This window comes from Pangasianodon hypophthalmus, chromosome 1, assembly GCF_027358585.1.
Source record: "Pangasianodon hypophthalmus isolate fPanHyp1 chromosome 1, fPanHyp1.pri, whole genome shotgun sequence".
NCBI classification, from domain to species: domain Eukaryota; kingdom Metazoa; phylum Chordata; class Actinopteri; order Siluriformes; family Pangasiidae; genus Pangasianodon; species Pangasianodon hypophthalmus.
This window is the reverse complement of record NC_069710.1, coordinates 19,823,297-19,842,411: the sequence shown is the minus strand read 5'-3', so window position 1 is coordinate 19,842,411 and position 19,115 is coordinate 19,823,297. Positions and strand designations below refer to the sequence as shown.

The window sequence follows — 19,115 nt, the reverse complement described above, 5'->3', positions numbered from 1 at the left end:
CTTTTTTTTTTTTCCTCCCCATAATCTACGTTTGTACAATAGTCACACTGTAGACGCCGGCATCTACACCACTGGTGGGCTTTAAATAAAAGTCATTTTCATGTTTCTCCATATACCTATATGATACAAACAATCTGATATTATATTTGTGTTCTGTTCGAGTTCTGTCATGATAAGGAAAAATTTCTGGGGAAGCCACACTTGAAAAAAAAATTGCTGTCCTATTATATTGCATGAATAATGTTACTGACTGATTTCTGAGTACTGTCCACTGTCTTCTTTTTTTCAGCAGATCACTGAAACTCTGTTTAGCAGCTCATGCATGTGCAGTATCACTCCTCCTGAGAGACCCAGTGTCTCTGAAGGCTGCACAGTACCCTACTCCCTCCAGGACTGAAACTGGTGAAATCTGACCTACTGCTGTAATGAAACTTGCAAATGGATAAACAAATTACACACAGACTGAAATGCATAAAAATCTCCAGTTTATTTACAGTATTTACAGTTCTTGAAGGATTACATTCAACTGACATTGAAAGTTGAGATTCTACAAACGTAAATGTGGTGCATAATGTACAGCCTTCCAAAGACACGTTTTATGAAAATGTAATATTTACCTCATGTTTATTTTATTTGAGAAATCCCAGTTCCCAAATAACATGAAACCATAACTCAGTATTAAAATGAAAAGCGTTTAAAACCTTTTACAAGTTCATGCATTGAAAAATGAATTCAATGTCCATCAGATGGCAGTGTTGTGCTGCTGCAGGACGTTATCAAAACCAGTTCACTTTACCCAAATGCTGATCTTGGTATAAAATGTGCTTAGGATGGATGTGCAAGTTCATCTGCCATCTCCTCATTTTGCAGATGCTATACAGTTGGGTAAGTGTATTTCTCTATTAATCCCCTGTCCATGCAGGGGCAGTTTTTTCCCCTTTCTACTTTGTATGGAAAATACAGAGGTGAACCTGGCAGTGTTAGTGTTTAGGAACATGTCATCCACTGTATTTTAACCCATGCAAGTGTGTTGAGGCTGTGATTAGTTGGCCTGTCTGCGTGGTGATGGCGACGGAGGCCTGCGGACTGGTGGCAGGTCGTAATGTCCCGGTATGTGACTGTTGACTGGCAGGTCGTAATGGTTCTGAAGATCCTGTTCCAGAACGTTTCCAAGAGGACATTGTTCTGGAAAAAATGGGACATGGAACATTTCAGAGTCCAAACCAAATATGAACACTTCTTGCTTCTGCCTCATAAAACATTCTAGCTTACTGAAAAGCCAAAAACGTCTGTGACTGCACAAACAACTACTGGAAAAAAAGTGAATCGTCTTTGGTACACCAACAAAATAAGCAAAATTAATTTAAACATGTGCTATGAAACATGACATTTGAAAGGTCCAAAGTCTGCTATTATTGTATTGTGTTCATAGGGTTGCTGTAGGGTTAAAGTAAGCTCTAGTCAGCTAAATCAGCAAAAAATGAAACTAGTAATTAAGCCAATTTTTGTCACACTCCTTTTAGCACACACTACTGCTATTGTTGCCTTTTACCCCCTCTTTGTACTCATATGACCTCTCCAGCTCCTTGTACATTTCCAGTTTCTCAAACCCCATTTATTCTCAGAGAGAACACATGTCACTCTCAGATAAGGTGTAAAACACACTCCCATAGATACAAGGCAGTAGGAAGAATTAATGCACACTTACTGGCCTAAGTGGTTTCTGAAAAGTGGCCTTATGAAGTGACAGATAGTTTCCTCTTAAATCCAGTGCTAGTGAACTTTCCAGATTTAATACTGTTTCCAAGTTGAGTGCTACTGATAAGAGGCTATAATTCATATCTTTGGATGATAGCTTTGTAGGAATTTTTGTTTCACACACAATCAGGTGCTCTGACATGAACTCCACTTGGGTTCCTTCCTTCAGAATGAAATGTGCCAAGATAAATAAGGTTCAGTGAGAGTTACCTCTACAGGAGAAACTGGTGGAAGGAAGGACTGGATGCCGGAGCTCAGTGTAGGATCTCTCAGGAGGCACAGCAGGTTTCATTTCCATGTAGCTGCACTCAGGAGGGCATGGAGGAAGACCAGGCAGGTCTTTAATGGTGGCATATGGATTTTCACTGTTTAGAGAACTGCTGCTCACAGCAATGCAGGAGTCCTTCAATTCTGAGAGCAGATTAGGGAAGCATTAGAGACAAAAAGAAATATACTGGAACCTGTGCATACCACAGGAACAAACATACTGTACACTGTGATACTGTAAACACCACTTACGTTTGTTGTAGTATTTCCCAAGACTGGCACTGTAGCTATAACTACGGTCAATTCCAAATGCTCCTGCAAAGCACAAATTAGGAATTTAAATAAATTCACAACACAAAAATGATATATTAGGAGGAGACTAAAGAGGTTTTATTGATGAATCCATTGAGGATTGTGTAATACCAGCCAAAACCCTAAAAAAGTCTGGTGTTGGTCAAAATAGGGTTTTTCTTCTAATAACATACTTTGACACCTCAGCTTTAAGAAGGAATAAATATATTTTACCAACATGTTGTGGAAATACTTTTAAATCTTAGGCCTGATCTTCCTGCAAAGACCATGCTTTGTAGGAAGCCAGTTTAACAAACATGTTGGTAAAAACCTAAAGTTATCTAAACCCTTGGTATTTAATTGTGATTTCTGCATAATTTGATCGAGTTGTTAGATAGCTATGTGCCTCACCAAATTGGACATAAGTCAATTGGATTAATCAGATATCAGCTGTTAAACTGTCTGTGATGGTCCTGTGCCACAGTCAGAATGGAATATTTAAATGCAATTCTCCCCATTTTCACTTTTGAGGGTAAACTGACTTTACCTATATGCTATAACTTTACTTCTGATTGAGATACACACAAAACATTTCAGTTCAGGACAGTTTTCAGAAAATGTCATAATTTCATCAAGTGGAGGGTTTGCCCAGGCCTCCACACATATTCTGAAGTCGAAATTAACTGTACAGTAAATTACACAGTAAGCAGACATGCCTTGGTCTTTAGGAGGTTCCTGGTGTTTCCAGTCAGCTGGTAAAGTAGCATTAGTTTCCATTCCAAATAAGCCTCTTCTCTCCCGCTCCATATTCTTCAGACTATAGAACAGCTGCTTATTGGTGTTCTGAATCAACAAAATAGCAGCGTGAAAGAGGATTATTGAAGTAAAGGAAGTAAATATTAAGCTACAATTGTGTCTGTATTCACACTGACTATTTGCATTCATTAAAAACATGTCTTTCCATTAATTTCATAGCAGACTACAAGCTAGATTACTAAACGGACTACCTTGATAAGCCGGTCCTGGTTATTAGGGATTTGGGGTAAAGGAAGTCTGTTCTGGGACAGGGTGTGGTAGCTGGGGTTTGAATAGTAGTGATGGTAGCTGTGTGGAACATCTAATGCAAAGAAAGTGGAATAAGAAGATTCTTTGTTATTTAAAATCATTTAAGTGAATTATGCTCAGGATGTTTCAAACAAAAAAAAATATTAGTTGTAGTGACTCCTACCTGGCACAGCGTACTCAGACGTTACATTGCGGGTGGAGGAAAAAGACACAGTGGGTGTGTTGCTCTGTTTGTCCTTCTGTCTGCGTCGGTAATAGAGCAGCAGTAGTGCCAGCAGCAGCACCACCAGGATCAGCAGGACCACGATGCCCACAATCGCCCCCCAAGAGTCTTTCTCCACTGGAGACACGGGCACCATCATGCTCACCACTCGATCTGTAGGAAACCAGAAACACCACCGTTACTAACAATACGCCATAACAAAAGTACAATATAACGTAATAAAATCTTCATAAGAGTTATTATGTTATGATATTTCGTTATTAGGTGCTGGATTACTGCTAAGTTCATGCAAATATGGAAGACAGAATAAAGAATATGTAACAGACTTGTGTATTTGAATTAATGTTTTAATACATCTCAAATATTGTTATTTGCTATATGTTCATGTTCAGATCTTTTAAAATGAATGACTACCTTGCGCACAGTCCACTCCAAGTCCAGGTTCACACACACATGCACCAGTGTGAGGGTCACATGAATGGTTAGGGGAGCATGAACACATCTGATTACAGTTAGTTCCAAATGTCCCTGCTTTGCACACTGCAACAGAGATATTGCACATTACAGACAGCAACAGGAACTAATGAATAAATAAAGAATATCCAAAATAATGCTCAACTAAGACCAACAGTTCATCAACATAACCAATGCACTGCAACAATAGGCAAATGCACTGGCTTAAAAATGTACCGTCACTCATCTTACTTCAAAGGTGTTGCACTGAGGACCATTGAATGCTTAATTATAAATGCTTATTGTTACCATCAGTTAGCATGGTACACCTGTCCAGAGCCTTTCTATCTGTCTATCTACTTTTTTCTTTCATTAAATAAATACATACAGTACATACACACACAATTTTTTTTATTTATTCTAACTATCCAAGCTCAAACTCTTAGCCTAGTTACACAGGCTATGAACTAAGTTATATTACAGTACATAAAACATTCATATTAATGTATTACATGCATTGAATAACAAACTTTTCTGAAAATGTGTGCATTTTTTAAATTTGTAAGTGTGTCTCCATCACTGCTGTTAATGCGAGTGAGGTTTGTCAAAAGTTTAAAGTACATATTAAGTGGCATTAGAATGACTCTTAGCAAAGGCAAACCAAAATTATTCTGATCATGACTTTTTATGGACAGGTTTTATGGACAGTCCATTGTCCTACAGCTACTTTGACTTACACACAGAGCAGTCTGATCCAGTCCAGCCCGGGAGACAGTGACACGATCCATCCTGATGATGACATGTGGCGTTGTTGGCACACCTACACACACCACTGCACTGCTTACCAAAGTGACCAACTGGACACACTAGAAATCACAGATATCTTTCAGTTTATATGACAATAAAAACATACCTTTGTGTGTGGTTTTCCTAAATAAGTTATTTGATATAGACTGTAATCTTCTAAAAAAACAAAAATTTGATAAAGTAATGATAACAAAGAACCCTAACAGCATGTTACTCTTCACTGCTTACCGAAAACCTTCTGTCAAGAAGGATAATTTAATGCATCGACTCAGCATAGAGATCAAGCTAACATCTCCCAAACTCCATATCAGAGAAATTTGTGTTTATGTGCATGTATGAGTCTACATTTGTGTATATTAGGATTCCTACCTTGCTCACACAGGGGTCCTGTATAGCCCGGTAGACACACACACTGGCCTGTGATGTGATGGCATGAGGTGGAGTGGACACAGGTAGGACAATTTTGACTGCACCTCTCTCCATAGACACCCTGACTACACACTGAGAGGAAGAACAACAGGATCTGTATAAACTAGCCTATAAATAGCTGCCATATGTTTAGTATATTTAACATCTATTGTCACATTTATTGTATTACTATCACTTACACGTAATGAATGTGTTCTATTGTATATTGTATGTATTATATAAACTTTTTATGATTCTGCTTTAAAGGTATAGCTAAAATGGTGGTTGTTGTGTGCACAAATATTTATTATTTCCCTGACTAGTGCTTATGAAGAAAAAGAAGCAAGTGTGGTCTAACCCAAAAATTTGTTTGATGAATCATTTAAAGTCCCCCTAAATGTGTAATTTGCCTCACTTTAAAGAATTTACATAGATTAAGATTTTTTTTAAAAATATATACTTATAAAGTATATTTAATGCCCAAGTTCAAGAAACCCAAGAAACACACATTTACCCTTAGTACAAATTCTAGGATATATGACTATACATGAAAATGCAATCTGGAAATGCCCTCCCTACAGCCTAGTAAATTAGACCACACTTCATATCCTTGGACTTAGGTTCTGACTGACAATTCTATAATTTTAATATATTGAGCAATAGTGTTGACACTCGATAAGGTTAATGAAGGTACAACTTTTTTTATATAAAATAAAAGTCTGATAGAACATTATCATTTCAGATAGACGAGTGAGATTTTACTATTCATGATTTGCATCATCATATTCGCATCAATTTGTTTAACAGTAGCCAAATCTGTCAAAATATACCATAACACCCCAAATATACCATAACACCCCACACACTAACATTTGCTAAGTTAATAATTGATCATTTTTATAATCCAAATCAGGGAGGAAATCTGGATTTAAAAATCCAGCTTTTAGGTTCAGGGGTACTTTAAGGCCAGTTATGAAGATATACTTAAGATCTATGTTGGAGAGCTAGTTTAAACCACACTTAAGTCAAAGAGTGAGCTGAGGAACAGTGACAGAGAGGATCTGCACTCACCATGCTGACACTGAGAGCCCCAGTAGCCAGGCCTACACATGCAGACTCCACTGTGTGGCAGGCAGGAGGCGCTGTTGAGGCACGAGCAGGTCTGATTACACTGATGACCCCATCGTCCTTGTGAACACTGCTCTGTGCAGCGCGGACCTACACACAGTTTAATTAAATTACAATGGGTCTAGTATACTACTGTTTAGCTTTATATATACATGGCTACAGTGAAGCTCAACCAAAAGAAAAGATGCTAAGTAAGTTGTACCCATCCAGCCTGGCAGACATTGGCACTGTCCTGTAACACTATGGCAACCTTCATCATGGAGGCAGTCACATTTATACTGGCAGCCTGGGCCGAAGGTTCCCACCTGTTTAACAAGAACAAGCAGAAATGGAAAATATTCCTCTCAGTCAGAAGCAATGATGCAAAGCAGTCGGCGGTGAGCAGAAGAATACACAGCCTTAAGCTAATCATTAGCTTGATTTATGTTGATTGTTTCATTTTGTACCCCACTTTGTTGAACGCTAACACGCTTCCTCTGAGACACGTGAAACCAGCCACCACATCTTTTTTTAAAAACTGTTGCTCATTCTACATTGCAAGGCAGCTGAACACACTCAAAAGAAGGTGCTATTTGCCATACATGCCATGAGTTCACAAACGCAAATTAGCTAATGTAACTCTGATTGACAGGTGAGAGAGTAATGCCATCAGTCCCACTCAGGGAGCATAGACTCTTGAACTCCCAGCCATGTATGAATTAATTTTAAATGGAATGATTGCCAGGCATGAGGTAGGAATACATTTCAACTTAATGACAGCTATCAAAGGCAAAGTCAAAAGCAATGACTTCTAAAACAGCACAGAATTGCTATCAAAAAAAAAAGAGTGTGAGTGTGAGCATTTTAGCAGGTGTGGGTGAATAAAGGGCTCTCTTGTGGTTTTCCGTACCAGCAAGCACATCTTGGCTCTGTATATCTCTGATGGTAACTGATTTCTGATTATTTTAATGCATGGATTTGGAGGCAGACTCACAGGGCAGGGCTGGTCACACAGATCTCCTCTCCATCCAGCCGTGCATGTGCAGGAGCCATCGGCTGGGTGGCACTGAGCCTTGTTGGCACACTGGCATGTGGCATTGCAGCCTGGACCCCATGTCCCCTCTGAACATGGAATGGAACAGTCTGGACCCCTCCACCCTGTAAACAAACGTACATCCACATACACATGTTAACAGATGATGGCCAAATGGCTTCAGTGAGACTGAATCAAAGTCAGCCAAGATCTAAGAATAAAAAGAAGGCAGTGTTAAATAAACTGACTGGAAAGTTACATGTATGATGGGATTATAAGAGGAGAGAGAAAAGTTTTCATTTATTTAACCTTCCAGTCACACACACACACACACACACACACATAATAGGTGACTTTGTAAGCTGTTTGCTCGCTGACAGCAGTAGATTAGCTTACCCTCTTTGCAGAAGCATGTTCCATCTACAGGAGAGCAGGAAATAGCATTTTTGCAGGCACACTCAAATGAGCAATCTTTTCCATGGAAGCCACTCTCACAGTGCCTCTCACAGTGGCGTCCCTACACACGGTTCAGGGGCCACAGAACAGTAAATATCAGTAAAAAAGCCTCGACAGCCTCAGAAGCACTTTCTTTGCAAAGCTGATGGTTTAAATTTCACTTGATCAATTTTCATATAGCAAAAATGCCTTTATGCCAGTTTTAATATGATGTCACTGATAATCACTGTTAAATCCACTCACCGTGTATCCTGGAGCACACTGACACAAACCGCTGACAGTATCACACATCCCTCCGTTCACACACAGGCAGGGCTCCAGGCAACCATTCCCATAGTATCCATGAGCACAGGTCTCGTTACAGAAGAGCCCTGCCCACCCAGGCTGGCATGTGCACTCTCCCTTCAATGGGTGACAACTGCAATATAGTGTGCACATGTAAATATACACGTGTATTAAAATTTCCATGGTTGTAAAAATAAGTAAATATTTGTTAAACAATTTTTAAATCACAAAGAATATACTAAACAATACTAGTAATATGTGACACTGAAAGAAATATTTCTTCCAAAATGAATATATTCTGGCAGTAAGGTAGTGCATATAAAGGATTATAATCTAGGGGTTTGAAAACAAACACAGCTCTTCATGTTTAAAAGAGATGCATAATCTTAATGAAACAAGTTTGGCAATGGGACTTCTGCCATCCATTGCTAAAACAAGACCATTTCACACTTATATGCATATTTTTGTAGGATTAAATATATTCTTTAATAACAGAAATACAGAGCCCATAAAATATGGTAAACTACCCTAATCCACACCTGAGAGTGTGTTGGTGGTCACAGACGCAGCTCTGTTCACAGTGCACACCGAAGGCTCCATCAGTGCACATCCTCTGAGAGCACTGTGGTCCCCTGAAGCCTGGCTCACACAAGCAGCCACCGTCGATGTGATAGCAGCGCGCCCCATTAGTGCAGTCACACACACCCTTACAGTCCTGCCCATAGCTCCCCACTGCACATTCTTCATTACACCTGTGGAGTGAGAACATGTGAGAATGGACAGATGCATACATACAAATACACACACACACATTTCGATCTGCCATACACATACTCCCAGAAACAATAAGTGTTAGTGTTAACCTGTGATTTGGAAATGCAGCACTATTAAAGATATGCTCCATTGGGTTTCAAATAAAACTACTGAATAAAATATCTGAGGCTCTTTGCTCATTGTAACATTCTATGTTTTACAACAAACCCACCTCTCACCAGTGAAGCCAGGAGCACACTGACAGTGACCCTTCTCTGGGTCACAGTGACCACCATTATGGCACAAACACTCCCTAGAACAATTTATGCCAAATCTTCCCTTAGGACATCGTTCTGTACACACTGGCCCCTGAGAGAGAGAGAGAGAGAGAGAGAGAGAGAGAGCGAGAGAGAGAGATTAAATATCTCAAGCAATTTCAATACAATTTAATATATCAAGGCAAAAGTCTATCCTATAGTCTCAGAGAGAGCAGAAATTTCTCACAGTCCATCCAGGTGGGCACAGACACACTCCTTTCCCCTGGCAGATGCCTCCATTCTGGCATGAGCAGCGAGCTGCACACCGGCCTGTCCTCACACAGGGAGTATCACATCTATAGAGTACAGAGATTTCACTCACACTGTACACACACCTAACAAACTACAAGCTCATAAGGAAAAAAATGAACACATCAAAGATCTCACACACATACAGTACGTATACATTTGCTGATATTCTCAGTCAAAATGAACAGTAAATGGAGTGAAAGAATTACTTACAGTGTCCCAGTAAATCCTTCTCTACACACACACTCTCCTGTTTCTTTATTACATGAGCCGCCTGTTCCACACTGGCACTGCTGCGCACAGCCAGGCCCAAAGTATTCCTTTGGACAGGGGTCCTGTCAGCAGACATGTACAGTATAGAAAATATTATGATAACAAGCTATTATACTTAAACAAATGAAAATAAATGCATGCTTCTTCTTTTAAAAAAATGTGATTTACTCTACAGACACTCAATGTCCATTTACAAGTATTATTTTTTAAAAGAATACAGAAATCTGAAATGGTAATGAAATCTTTAACAAAAGATGAGTTGTAAAATATCGTGCTAGTAGTAAGAACTAATAGTGAACTACTACTACTACTACTACTAATAATAATAATAATGCTTCCTCTAAAATAAATTTAAGTGACTCTATACACCCTGAGTTTCTCTAAACACCTTACCTGGCAGTGTGAGCCAGTGTAGCCTGGAGGGCAGAGACAGGATCCAGTCAGGACATCACACTGGCCTTTATTCTGACACTGGCACTGTTTGCTGCAGCCTGGGCCCCATTGCATAGCATCACATGCTACAAAACATAAGAAGGCATGGTAATTTAGCACAATACCCCAAATTCCCTGCATTTTCTTTATTAGTTCATGTTTACACAGCCAGTGATCAATACTTCAGGATGGCTTTAAATTAGGAGAGAGTAAACGGCAGGAATACAGAGTGGGCATGATGTAGCACTCCTGGAGAGAAGAACAATGCTCCTTATAGAGTATGCACTGGGATCACAAGTCCTGTCACAATCATTTGGTGGAAGCTCTTGGCAGAGTTCACACCTACTGGTACAACAAGGAATTACCCCCACACTAAAGCTGGCCTGTGGACTCTCTCCATGCTACATTTTAAAGATATCATGTTACGTCTTTGAGTCAAGACTGCCAAGATGATTTACATAGAAATAACAAGATGAATGAGCTTTAGATGAGAAATTTTACAGTGGAACACTGATGATGCTTAGACTGAAGATAAAGCAGAGTTCACACAGGGCTTAGATTTCAATCAGGTAGACTTCAGACATGAAAGGTCATGAGAGGAGAATCCATCACACACACACACGCCACACACACTTTCTCATAGCTTTCTCATGACATAACATACAAGCACCCTTACATGCATACATACAAACATATATACATATGTACATACACTTACTAAATATTTTGAAATTACACAAAGCAAACAATTTCTTTTACTGATCTTTATGGGTAAGTTAACAAACCTGTGTATTCCATATTAACAAATGAGAAGTCAGTAACCTTTAATAAGCTTGCGATGTGATGTTGTTTATCTTTCATCTTCCATATTTTATGTCACACTATACATTTATTTCAAGCAGCACCCTTGCTTAAAATCCATTATATTTTTGTTACAAGTGAATTATATATTTCTGTTATTTCCCTAATATGACATACTATTACTATAAATATTGTATTCATTTTTGAAGTGAATGCTGCAGCAGACTACTTGAAAAAAATTCTGCAAAAAAATGTTGGAAGCACTTTGATATCTTTTTCACAGCCTTCCTTTGCCTTGTAGGCATCAATCAGTTAAGTTCTGAGACTTTACAACTGGAAGCAATAGCGGTTGAAAATTCCTAAAACAATTATAGAAAGACTCCTACCTGGCTACAAAGAAGCAATTGCGAGCTGTGATATCTGCCATTAAGTTCATTAATATTTGCAGAAAAATGTCATTTTAAAAAAGAGTTTGCTGCAGACATTATGTTTACTTCTTTTCACTTAAAAAATCAACAAAATATGTAATTTCCCTATCTTTTATCTACAACTCTAAGTACAGAGAACATGGTACAGCATGTATGTAAAAAACTGCACGTTTAACTGTACAACCATACAAGGATATGCTGTGCTGCTTGACATCTACTTGCAGCTTATAGCAAGTGGGTGGAAATATTTATCCAGAGAGGAGATTTGAACCCACTGCTAACTTTGAACAGTGAACAGATATGACAGAACTGCTGCATATCAAAATGTCAAACTGGAGAAGCTTGAGCTCAGCAGCTTGTCTCTCTGTATGAAACTTTGAATGACCCCTTGAGAGTTTGTTTGGAAAGGCAGACACTGATGAGCAGGAAAAAATGCAACAAACTTTATTAGGTCAAAGCCTTCATGGGACACTGCTTTGTCAAATGACTCACAACTCGTTTTGTTTGTGAACTGCTCCAGCTAACTATATCCAAGTACTCCATTTTAATGTTTATTATTTTTCTGGCTAAAAGTGTCCTCTAAAATATACAGGACTTATTGATATAAACACGAGGGCTTGTGAAAAGAAACTGTTTCTTAAAAAAGAAATCTCCTGTTTGACACCTTTATCCTCTTGTCCTCAGTTCCACTAAGTCAGTGATGTTTATACACTGATAAATGCGCTAGAGTAGGAGCATCTGATCTGACCCTTGGCTTTTCACAGAAATGCAATAAGCACTTCCAAATAAATTGGCAGAATTCCATTGTATGTGGAATGGAATTTTTTGATATGGGAAAATTCCTCATTTCCCCCAAGGAAAGAAGTTCATGGTGAGAGTCTTATCTGTAAACTACATCCCCATTACTATACCCACTGTGTGTCATTGAAGAGGACAATTTAGTCAAGTTGTTATGATTATGAGTTAGTTACAGAAAATATTAGAAACACTTTAAGGCAACACATAGGAATGAGCATTTTCCTGTCATGTTCTTTGTGTATTTGCACAATGTCTTTTTTCAGTTATAACACGTTTTGATTGAATGCAAGGATGGTTTGGTTTTGAGTTTCATGTTGGGATTTTTGCTATGTATATTATACATATAATATAAATTGTGCTTTCTTTGCATTATCATCACGTTTTTGGACTTTGGCTTTGTTTGAATAAGAGCTGCCAAAGCACTAGGTAATAGCTTGAATCAACTTTGGAACTGTGTTCCATTAGTTACGATTGGGAAAGAAAGCTGTGTTTAAAATTATAACTTCTCCTCTTTCCCACCACTCTCTCAGCACTCAAGTATTCAGGAAGTGCCATATCCTATGCTCTAAGCAAGCTCTGCAAAGCAGCCAATTGGAGAATGTGACCTCTCTGACCACCCAATAATATTCTAACGTCTATACCCAGTACAAGGGGCCAGAGTTTTCATTTCAGCTGTGTGTATTCCCGTCACAAGGCATTGCACTACACCATTAAGACTACAGTCCCTCGGTACAGAGAAGGCTGCATGCTGGATCCATGCAGCTGATCCAGAAGAGTTTGGGGAATGCGTTGTGTAAGATCTGCATGACCCAAAAATGAATAACTATCGATTCCAGCTGGCTTTAAACTCTTAAAACCTGCTCCGAAATGGGAATCTGGTCAGCCATTAGTAGTATAATATAAAGTGAATGTGAATTCACAAGCATTTTAAACACAGGACTAGAGGAGAGTAAGTCAACCAAGAAACAGCTTCATAGCACTTCCTGATGAAAACCAAATTTTATGTATATTCTTGTGTGTGTGTATCTGTGTGTGTGTGTGAGTGTGTGTGTAAAACTCACCACTGGAACAGTCATCTCCTCTCCAGCCACCTTCACACTGACAGCGGTCTGGGGCAACACACCGTCCATGGACACATTCCTTGGTGCAGCGTGCTGACACACATCCACACAGGTTGGAAAAAACATACAGAGAGGAATAATACATTAAATTACTATATAAACCAAGTAATTGTTAAATGATGTGATTCCAATGCTGGTACAGAAAGCAACAAAGTCTGATTTATTACTTACGAACACATTTGTTTCTGCTTTCATAGAATCCTGGGCAACACTGATACCTCCTACGATAGTCCATTTTCACTGACTGGCGATAAGCTGTTTTATATGTTATCCTAGAGAGAGAGGGCAAGAAAGAGGGGAGAGTAGGGGGAAGAGTAAAACGTTTAAATTACACATCTCCATTTACAAGGACACGTATGTGCTCTAAACTGTACACCACATGTTATGTAGAAAAAGAATGATCAAAACTCATAATAAAACTTTGTCTAATGTCTATCATGTTCCTCCATCATGACAGAGCAGTTATAGAAACATACTGAAAATCTAATCCAATGAAAAGATTATTATTATTTTTTTGGCCAATTTAGACAACATACAAAAAAGACCGGGCCTTCCTATTTTGATGAAGTTACAGAAGGACGTGAGTGCACCATTTTGTAATGCAGACTAAAAACCTAAGTACACTGAGTGTGTGTTTCTCTCACCGGTGTCGAACGCATTTGTTGGAGCTCCAGGGTTCAGAGCAGGGTTCATCATAAACCTGATCAAATGGCTGAGCATATGACTCTTTCACAGAGGTGGTAAAACTACAGAACATGGAAAAAGAGAGTCACTCAATCTGACTACATTCTACTCTTTATACATGGAATTAAAATTAGACTGATACAGAACTAGTATTTCAAACAAAACTACATTCATTTATTTTGATTAATGTTTCAGTCAGAAGGTTATTGTGCTTAAGACATAGATGCTGATGAGGTTTGATTAATTTTAGCCTTGTGTTTGAGACTTACCTTTCCCATAGACTGCACACATTGGGATCTCTGGGGTCCAAGCACTCTGTCAGATTACATACAGAGCCCAACAGAAACAGGACCACACAGATCCACAGTGACTTCATACTGCTGCAGGAAAAACAGCACAGTGTTACAGGAGAGACAGAACCAAAGCTCAAATCATACTGACCCAGAGAGGGAATATAAACATTACTGCCTTTTAAGCTACTAAGAGGATGATGTGCACTGACGGCTAACCCTACATGACTTGAGGAGCAAGGAGATCCACCATTGCTACTTTATATATTTAGTTCCACATTAATTGCTACAGCATTTTCCTTTATTGTATTCATGTCTCTCTGTTCTCTAGCAACATTTTGTATGAGTTCTGATCTAAGGGACCAAATAAGGTATAATAAGGTTCTAATATGACTTCTGATATATTCGCTTTTGATAGATAATTACTGGAACTGCAATATTATAAAAACTAAGAAATTCAGCAAGATATTCAAACAATGTTTGACTGTGTTTACATTATTGTACATGTATAGGACATACAGTATACAGCGCATAATATTATTTCTTTGCTGCTAAATGAAAACTTCTGAAAATTTCTGACATGACGATATACAAGATCTGGCCATAATTGGACCCTTTTCTTTTTGTTTTGTTTTTAAACATTTCAGACATGTTTTTTTTTATTTATTTATTTTTTAAACCAGCATCAACCAAATAATTAAGTTTTTCAGTTTCAACTGTATTATTAAACCGAATACAAAAACATGGTAGTAAAAAGTGTATGGAAACTATGTTCATTACTAAGTAATTATAACAAAACACTGCAAAACACTTATACCCCTAAGCAACAGTATGTATTATTATTTTGAATCATATCAATGAAGATACACACTCTCCCACACACAGAAACACACACACACACACACACACACACACAGATTGAGAGAAAGAGAGAAAGAGAGAAAGAGTTTTGCCATCTGGTTTTAATCTAAGCAGTGACGACCCTGGGGACGGAATGAAGAAGGGGACAGAAAAGACTCCCAGAGAATTTCTGAGACTCCTCTGCTCTTTAAACCAGTTTGGAAAATCCAGTGCAAAACCCAGACAAACTCTTTATCAATAAAAATAGCTATTTCATTATTATATAGTCAGGTTGAATGAATAAGCATTGGTTGTCCAAAGTAATAGAACTTTGTAAAAGAAACTCTTCTACTTTTAGGTAAGAAAAGCATACCTAAAGGTATTCCCATATTCCTGTATGTGGATTCCTGAATCTGTCTAAAGTAAATGTATTACTGAATGTTGTACCGCTGTGATAAGCATGCTATTAATGATGGTTAGAGGTTTATGACCAGAGAAACCACTTCAAAAGAAAGCATTCGGATACAAATGTTGAAAGTTTTGAGCTTTAAAAGAAAGAAAACTTCCTCTTTTCTCATTTATCATTTCTATCTCAGTCCCCAAGTTAAAATAAATCTGGAACAAAATTAAAAAAAAAAAAGTCACAAACACAGACGTTTATAAGAAAAGGCACAAGGTTTTCATTAAGGAGAACTGCGGGTTTACTAGTCATTGCACTGGTGTGGAGTAAATATTCCATGTTTTTTTTTTTTCCTGCATTTTGCTTCATTAAAAGTGTTTCTGACCACAAAGGGTCTCAAATTGTGGAAAACAGAGAGCACACTTAATGATTATATGTCCATGTAACATGACAATGTGCCAGAGTCATACCACATTACATAAATCTGCTCAAAACATGTGTCTGGTTATATGCATTTAGTTCTACAATAACAGCGTTTATATTTTAGAGCGTAGCAGGGTGAAGTTAGAATCTCAAAACTGAAAACCTCCATACTGATATATACTCCTAGATAGTGTACTAACTGCAATCAACTGCACTGTTTTAGGTGTTGTTTTTGTTTTAGGTCTTCTTTTAAAGCCAAGAGAAGCAGAGAGAGCATACTCCTGTAATCTAGCTTCATGATGCAGCTACTCTACTACACAGCACTGATAACATCCTGGTGAGAGCTTAGTGACGTGGCTTGCTGAAAATGGGAGTGAAACACTAGGAGACTGAGTCCCTAAGGTGCCTGGGATGTTTCAGCACATGCAGAGACACTAATCAACTATGAGTTGGTTCTAATGGATAAAGCAGACCATTTCTCCCTGCCCTCTCCTGCTTTTATGTGGTCTGGTAAAATGGAAAGAGACATTAAGCTATACACAAATACAAGGAGAGAAAGAGACACAGACAGAAGGAGAGAAAGAAGAGGGAGAGAGTGAAAGAGAAAAAGAAGGAGAGAGAAAGGATCAACTTTGGGTTTTCCCAGTTCTTTCATCAACGCGTTGTTTGATTTTCTGACTCTAAAACGTGTCCCACATGCAAAATGAGTCCCATACGTTGGCCTATTTTTAGGTGAACACGTTCAGTAATTGAGCAGAGCTCAGAGACATGAACGTTTCTCAAGCTGAGTGAGGGTCCATGCGCATGTGCTCTGACCATCCAAACCAAAGATGTTCAATCACTTAAAGGGCTTCACAGTGCTACTTTCAGAGCCACATGAGGACCTCACAAAAACAAGGGACAAATGAAACCAGATGTAGCGCACACGCTTGCTTCTTTATTATTCACTTAGCTCATGTTTGGGATAAAGTCTCGAAGGTATGGAGTTAAATCAGATTCAGAACGTAAACCCACATTCATACTTTTACAAATCAAAACAACACACTGCATAATTCACTTTGGATCATGGATATTTGTAAATATAACTAAGATCCAAGTCTTTCAAATTCAGCTTAAAAATCTGTATAATATATAAAATATAATTCTGTACTTTATATTCACGTGTTTGTGAAAATTCAGCCTGTAAAATTTCAGGCAGTGGAAATTCAGGGGAAAAAAAACAGCATAGCCTCTAAACTCTAACAAACAAGAATCTAATCAAACTCAACCGGGCCAATGACACAAACACATGTTGAGTTAAAAGTTTACTAAGCATGCACCCATATTTTATTAACACAATATGAACATGTCAGCTGCTCTTTACACTTTTTAAAAGTTTTATGGTGAAGAGAACAATTGAAATCGTACAAAATTACTTGGAGTAAAATATCCTTTGGCTATGATTCCTCCAAAAAATTCAAGCATCAACATTACACAGCTGACAATATCTGAGTAAAAAAGAAAACAGAAAAATTTAGTTACCTGATCTTGACTGTCTGAAATCTTGGTGTATATATATTAAAGTATATGTTGTTAAATAACTACAGAGTACAGTCTTTTGAAGAGCAGCTTTTAAAGATGTCTAACAGATGTTAAGAACATTACTATTTTCAAAGATACAATGCCTTGCAATAGTGATACATAAATCTTTACCTTTAACCTCAGAGATTTGTTGTCATTGGTTTGGCGTGAGTTTAAACCAAGCTCATCTTTTTGATTATCCAGATGTTTACCCTGAATTTCTACCACCTGAAGTTTTAGAAACCTTAATATAAAAACTATACAAATTCTACACAAATTCAGATTGTGAAAAAATAGTTGACCATGATTTTTAAAGAACTGATTTCAGACATTATTTAAGACTATATTAAAACCTGAAAATATAAGCATATGCATATCTTTTCTACACTATTTAGTTAGTTAGGTTAGATTTTGCACGAATGAAACTGTTCACATGGAAACAATCAAGACCAGATTAAGACAAACTCTAAACCTGACTTCATCAAGACAGTTGGATGTACAGTGAGTTTGTACATGAAATCTTCTATTTATTTAATAACTATTTGTTCACTTACTTAAAATTGAATTTCATTTGAAATAATACAAAAAGCAGAAATAAAAAAGTATTCAATTAAACCTGTTTGGGGTTAATCTCCTATCACAAATGTCCAGTCACACCTCCTATAGTGGTTCTGAAAACTAACCTGGTGCAAATCTCTCATATGGGAAAAATGTTCCTTTTGGATTTCCGATAATTCCCATTCCCGTAATGCAGAATTATGTTTGAATAACAAACTCCTATTTGGCTACTTTGCTCTTTTATATATATGAGTATATGATGAAATTCTACACACAGAGCACATGGCACTTATTATTTCCTTCCCCCTCTCCCTCCTGTTTGAGGCTCAGTGTTAATTAAGGGAGAAAATATTAGTCACTTTTTGGACCGAAGAGATGCGGAGCAAAGGAAAATAACAGAGGGAGAAAAATGACTGGGCCAACGACCAGTGATGTGGGGTGCAATGATGCCGGTAAAGTTTTAAATAACACCATACTAATCAAGCAACTCATTAGATTCCATCTACAAATGACAAATGTGGCCAAATAGGAGATATCTTCTCAAGTTTAAACAAAATAACACTTTTGTTTACTCCAGAAACACACCAAAACAGCCAAACCTGCTATGACTTATGGGGTGAACTGAAGTGGAAACTAAGATCTTTTTTATTTTCATAATCACCTCTGTGTAAAATCTATATATAAACAGCCAAATTTAAACTCATAGAAAAACGAAAGTTAAATCTTCATGTAAAACCCCACAAATGTGTGTTTCTCTATCAGAAAAGATCCAGAGTAGAAGCCTTTTAGGTAGCTACAAACCCTATACAATTAAAAGATACCTTTCAGCTTTCCTCCAGGATCATGGTGCTACGTAAAACTACACAGAACTACAAGAGACTACACATTACTACATAAAGTGCATGTGCAAACATGTGCAAACAGCACAAGACAGTACAGTAACTACCAAAACAGGACAATAGTTGATGGACTACTGATGGACTCTAACTTCATTTAGATTTCCAAGAGTTGGATCGATTCCAATATCTTGTGAGC

The 19,115-nt window shown here is 37.9% G+C and overlaps 1 protein-coding gene across 2 annotated transcripts in view; it reads right to left on the bottom strand.

Annotated features, from left to right (window-relative positions):
- Positions 1 to 468: 468 nt before the first annotated feature.
- pear1 (platelet endothelial aggregation receptor 1) overlaps positions 469 to 19,115 on the bottom strand; it is a 35,129-nt gene continuing 16,482 nt past the window's right edge. The window contains exons 2-24 of one of the 2 annotated variants that reach the window (XM_034308986.2): positions 14,279 to 14,386; positions 13,970 to 14,071; positions 13,497 to 13,597; positions 13,266 to 13,358; positions 10,139 to 10,263; positions 9,686 to 9,807; positions 9,411 to 9,519; positions 9,139 to 9,275; positions 8,693 to 8,905; positions 8,112 to 8,286; positions 7,809 to 7,929; positions 7,374 to 7,537; positions 6,603 to 6,705; positions 6,344 to 6,490; positions 5,234 to 5,365; positions 4,795 to 4,923; positions 4,019 to 4,144; positions 3,545 to 3,757; positions 3,324 to 3,433; positions 3,033 to 3,159; positions 2,278 to 2,340; positions 1,969 to 2,169; positions 469 to 1,185 (exon numbers count right to left, since the gene is read on the bottom strand). In XM_034308986.2, the coding sequence (XP_034164877.2) occupies positions 1,043 to 1,185; positions 1,969 to 2,169; positions 2,278 to 2,340; positions 3,033 to 3,159; positions 3,324 to 3,433; positions 3,545 to 3,757; positions 4,019 to 4,144; positions 4,795 to 4,923; positions 5,234 to 5,365; positions 6,344 to 6,490; positions 6,603 to 6,705; positions 7,374 to 7,537; positions 7,809 to 7,929; positions 8,112 to 8,286; positions 8,693 to 8,905; positions 9,139 to 9,275; positions 9,411 to 9,519; positions 9,686 to 9,807; positions 10,139 to 10,263; positions 13,266 to 13,358; positions 13,497 to 13,597; positions 13,970 to 14,071; positions 14,279 to 14,385 (3,063 nt within the window). In that variant the 5' untranslated portion in view covers position 14,386 and the 3' untranslated portion in view covers positions 469 to 1,042. Of the gene's footprint in view, positions 1,186 to 1,968; positions 2,170 to 2,277; positions 2,341 to 3,032; positions 3,160 to 3,323; positions 3,434 to 3,544; positions 3,758 to 4,018; positions 4,145 to 4,794; positions 4,924 to 5,233; positions 5,366 to 6,343; positions 6,491 to 6,602; positions 6,706 to 7,373; positions 7,538 to 7,808; positions 7,930 to 8,111; positions 8,287 to 8,692; positions 8,906 to 9,138; positions 9,276 to 9,410; positions 9,520 to 9,685; positions 9,808 to 10,138; positions 10,264 to 13,265; positions 13,359 to 13,496; positions 13,598 to 13,969; positions 14,072 to 14,278; positions 14,390 to 19,115 lie in introns of both variants that reach the window. The other variant, XM_026926872.3, reaches the window with a different exon arrangement.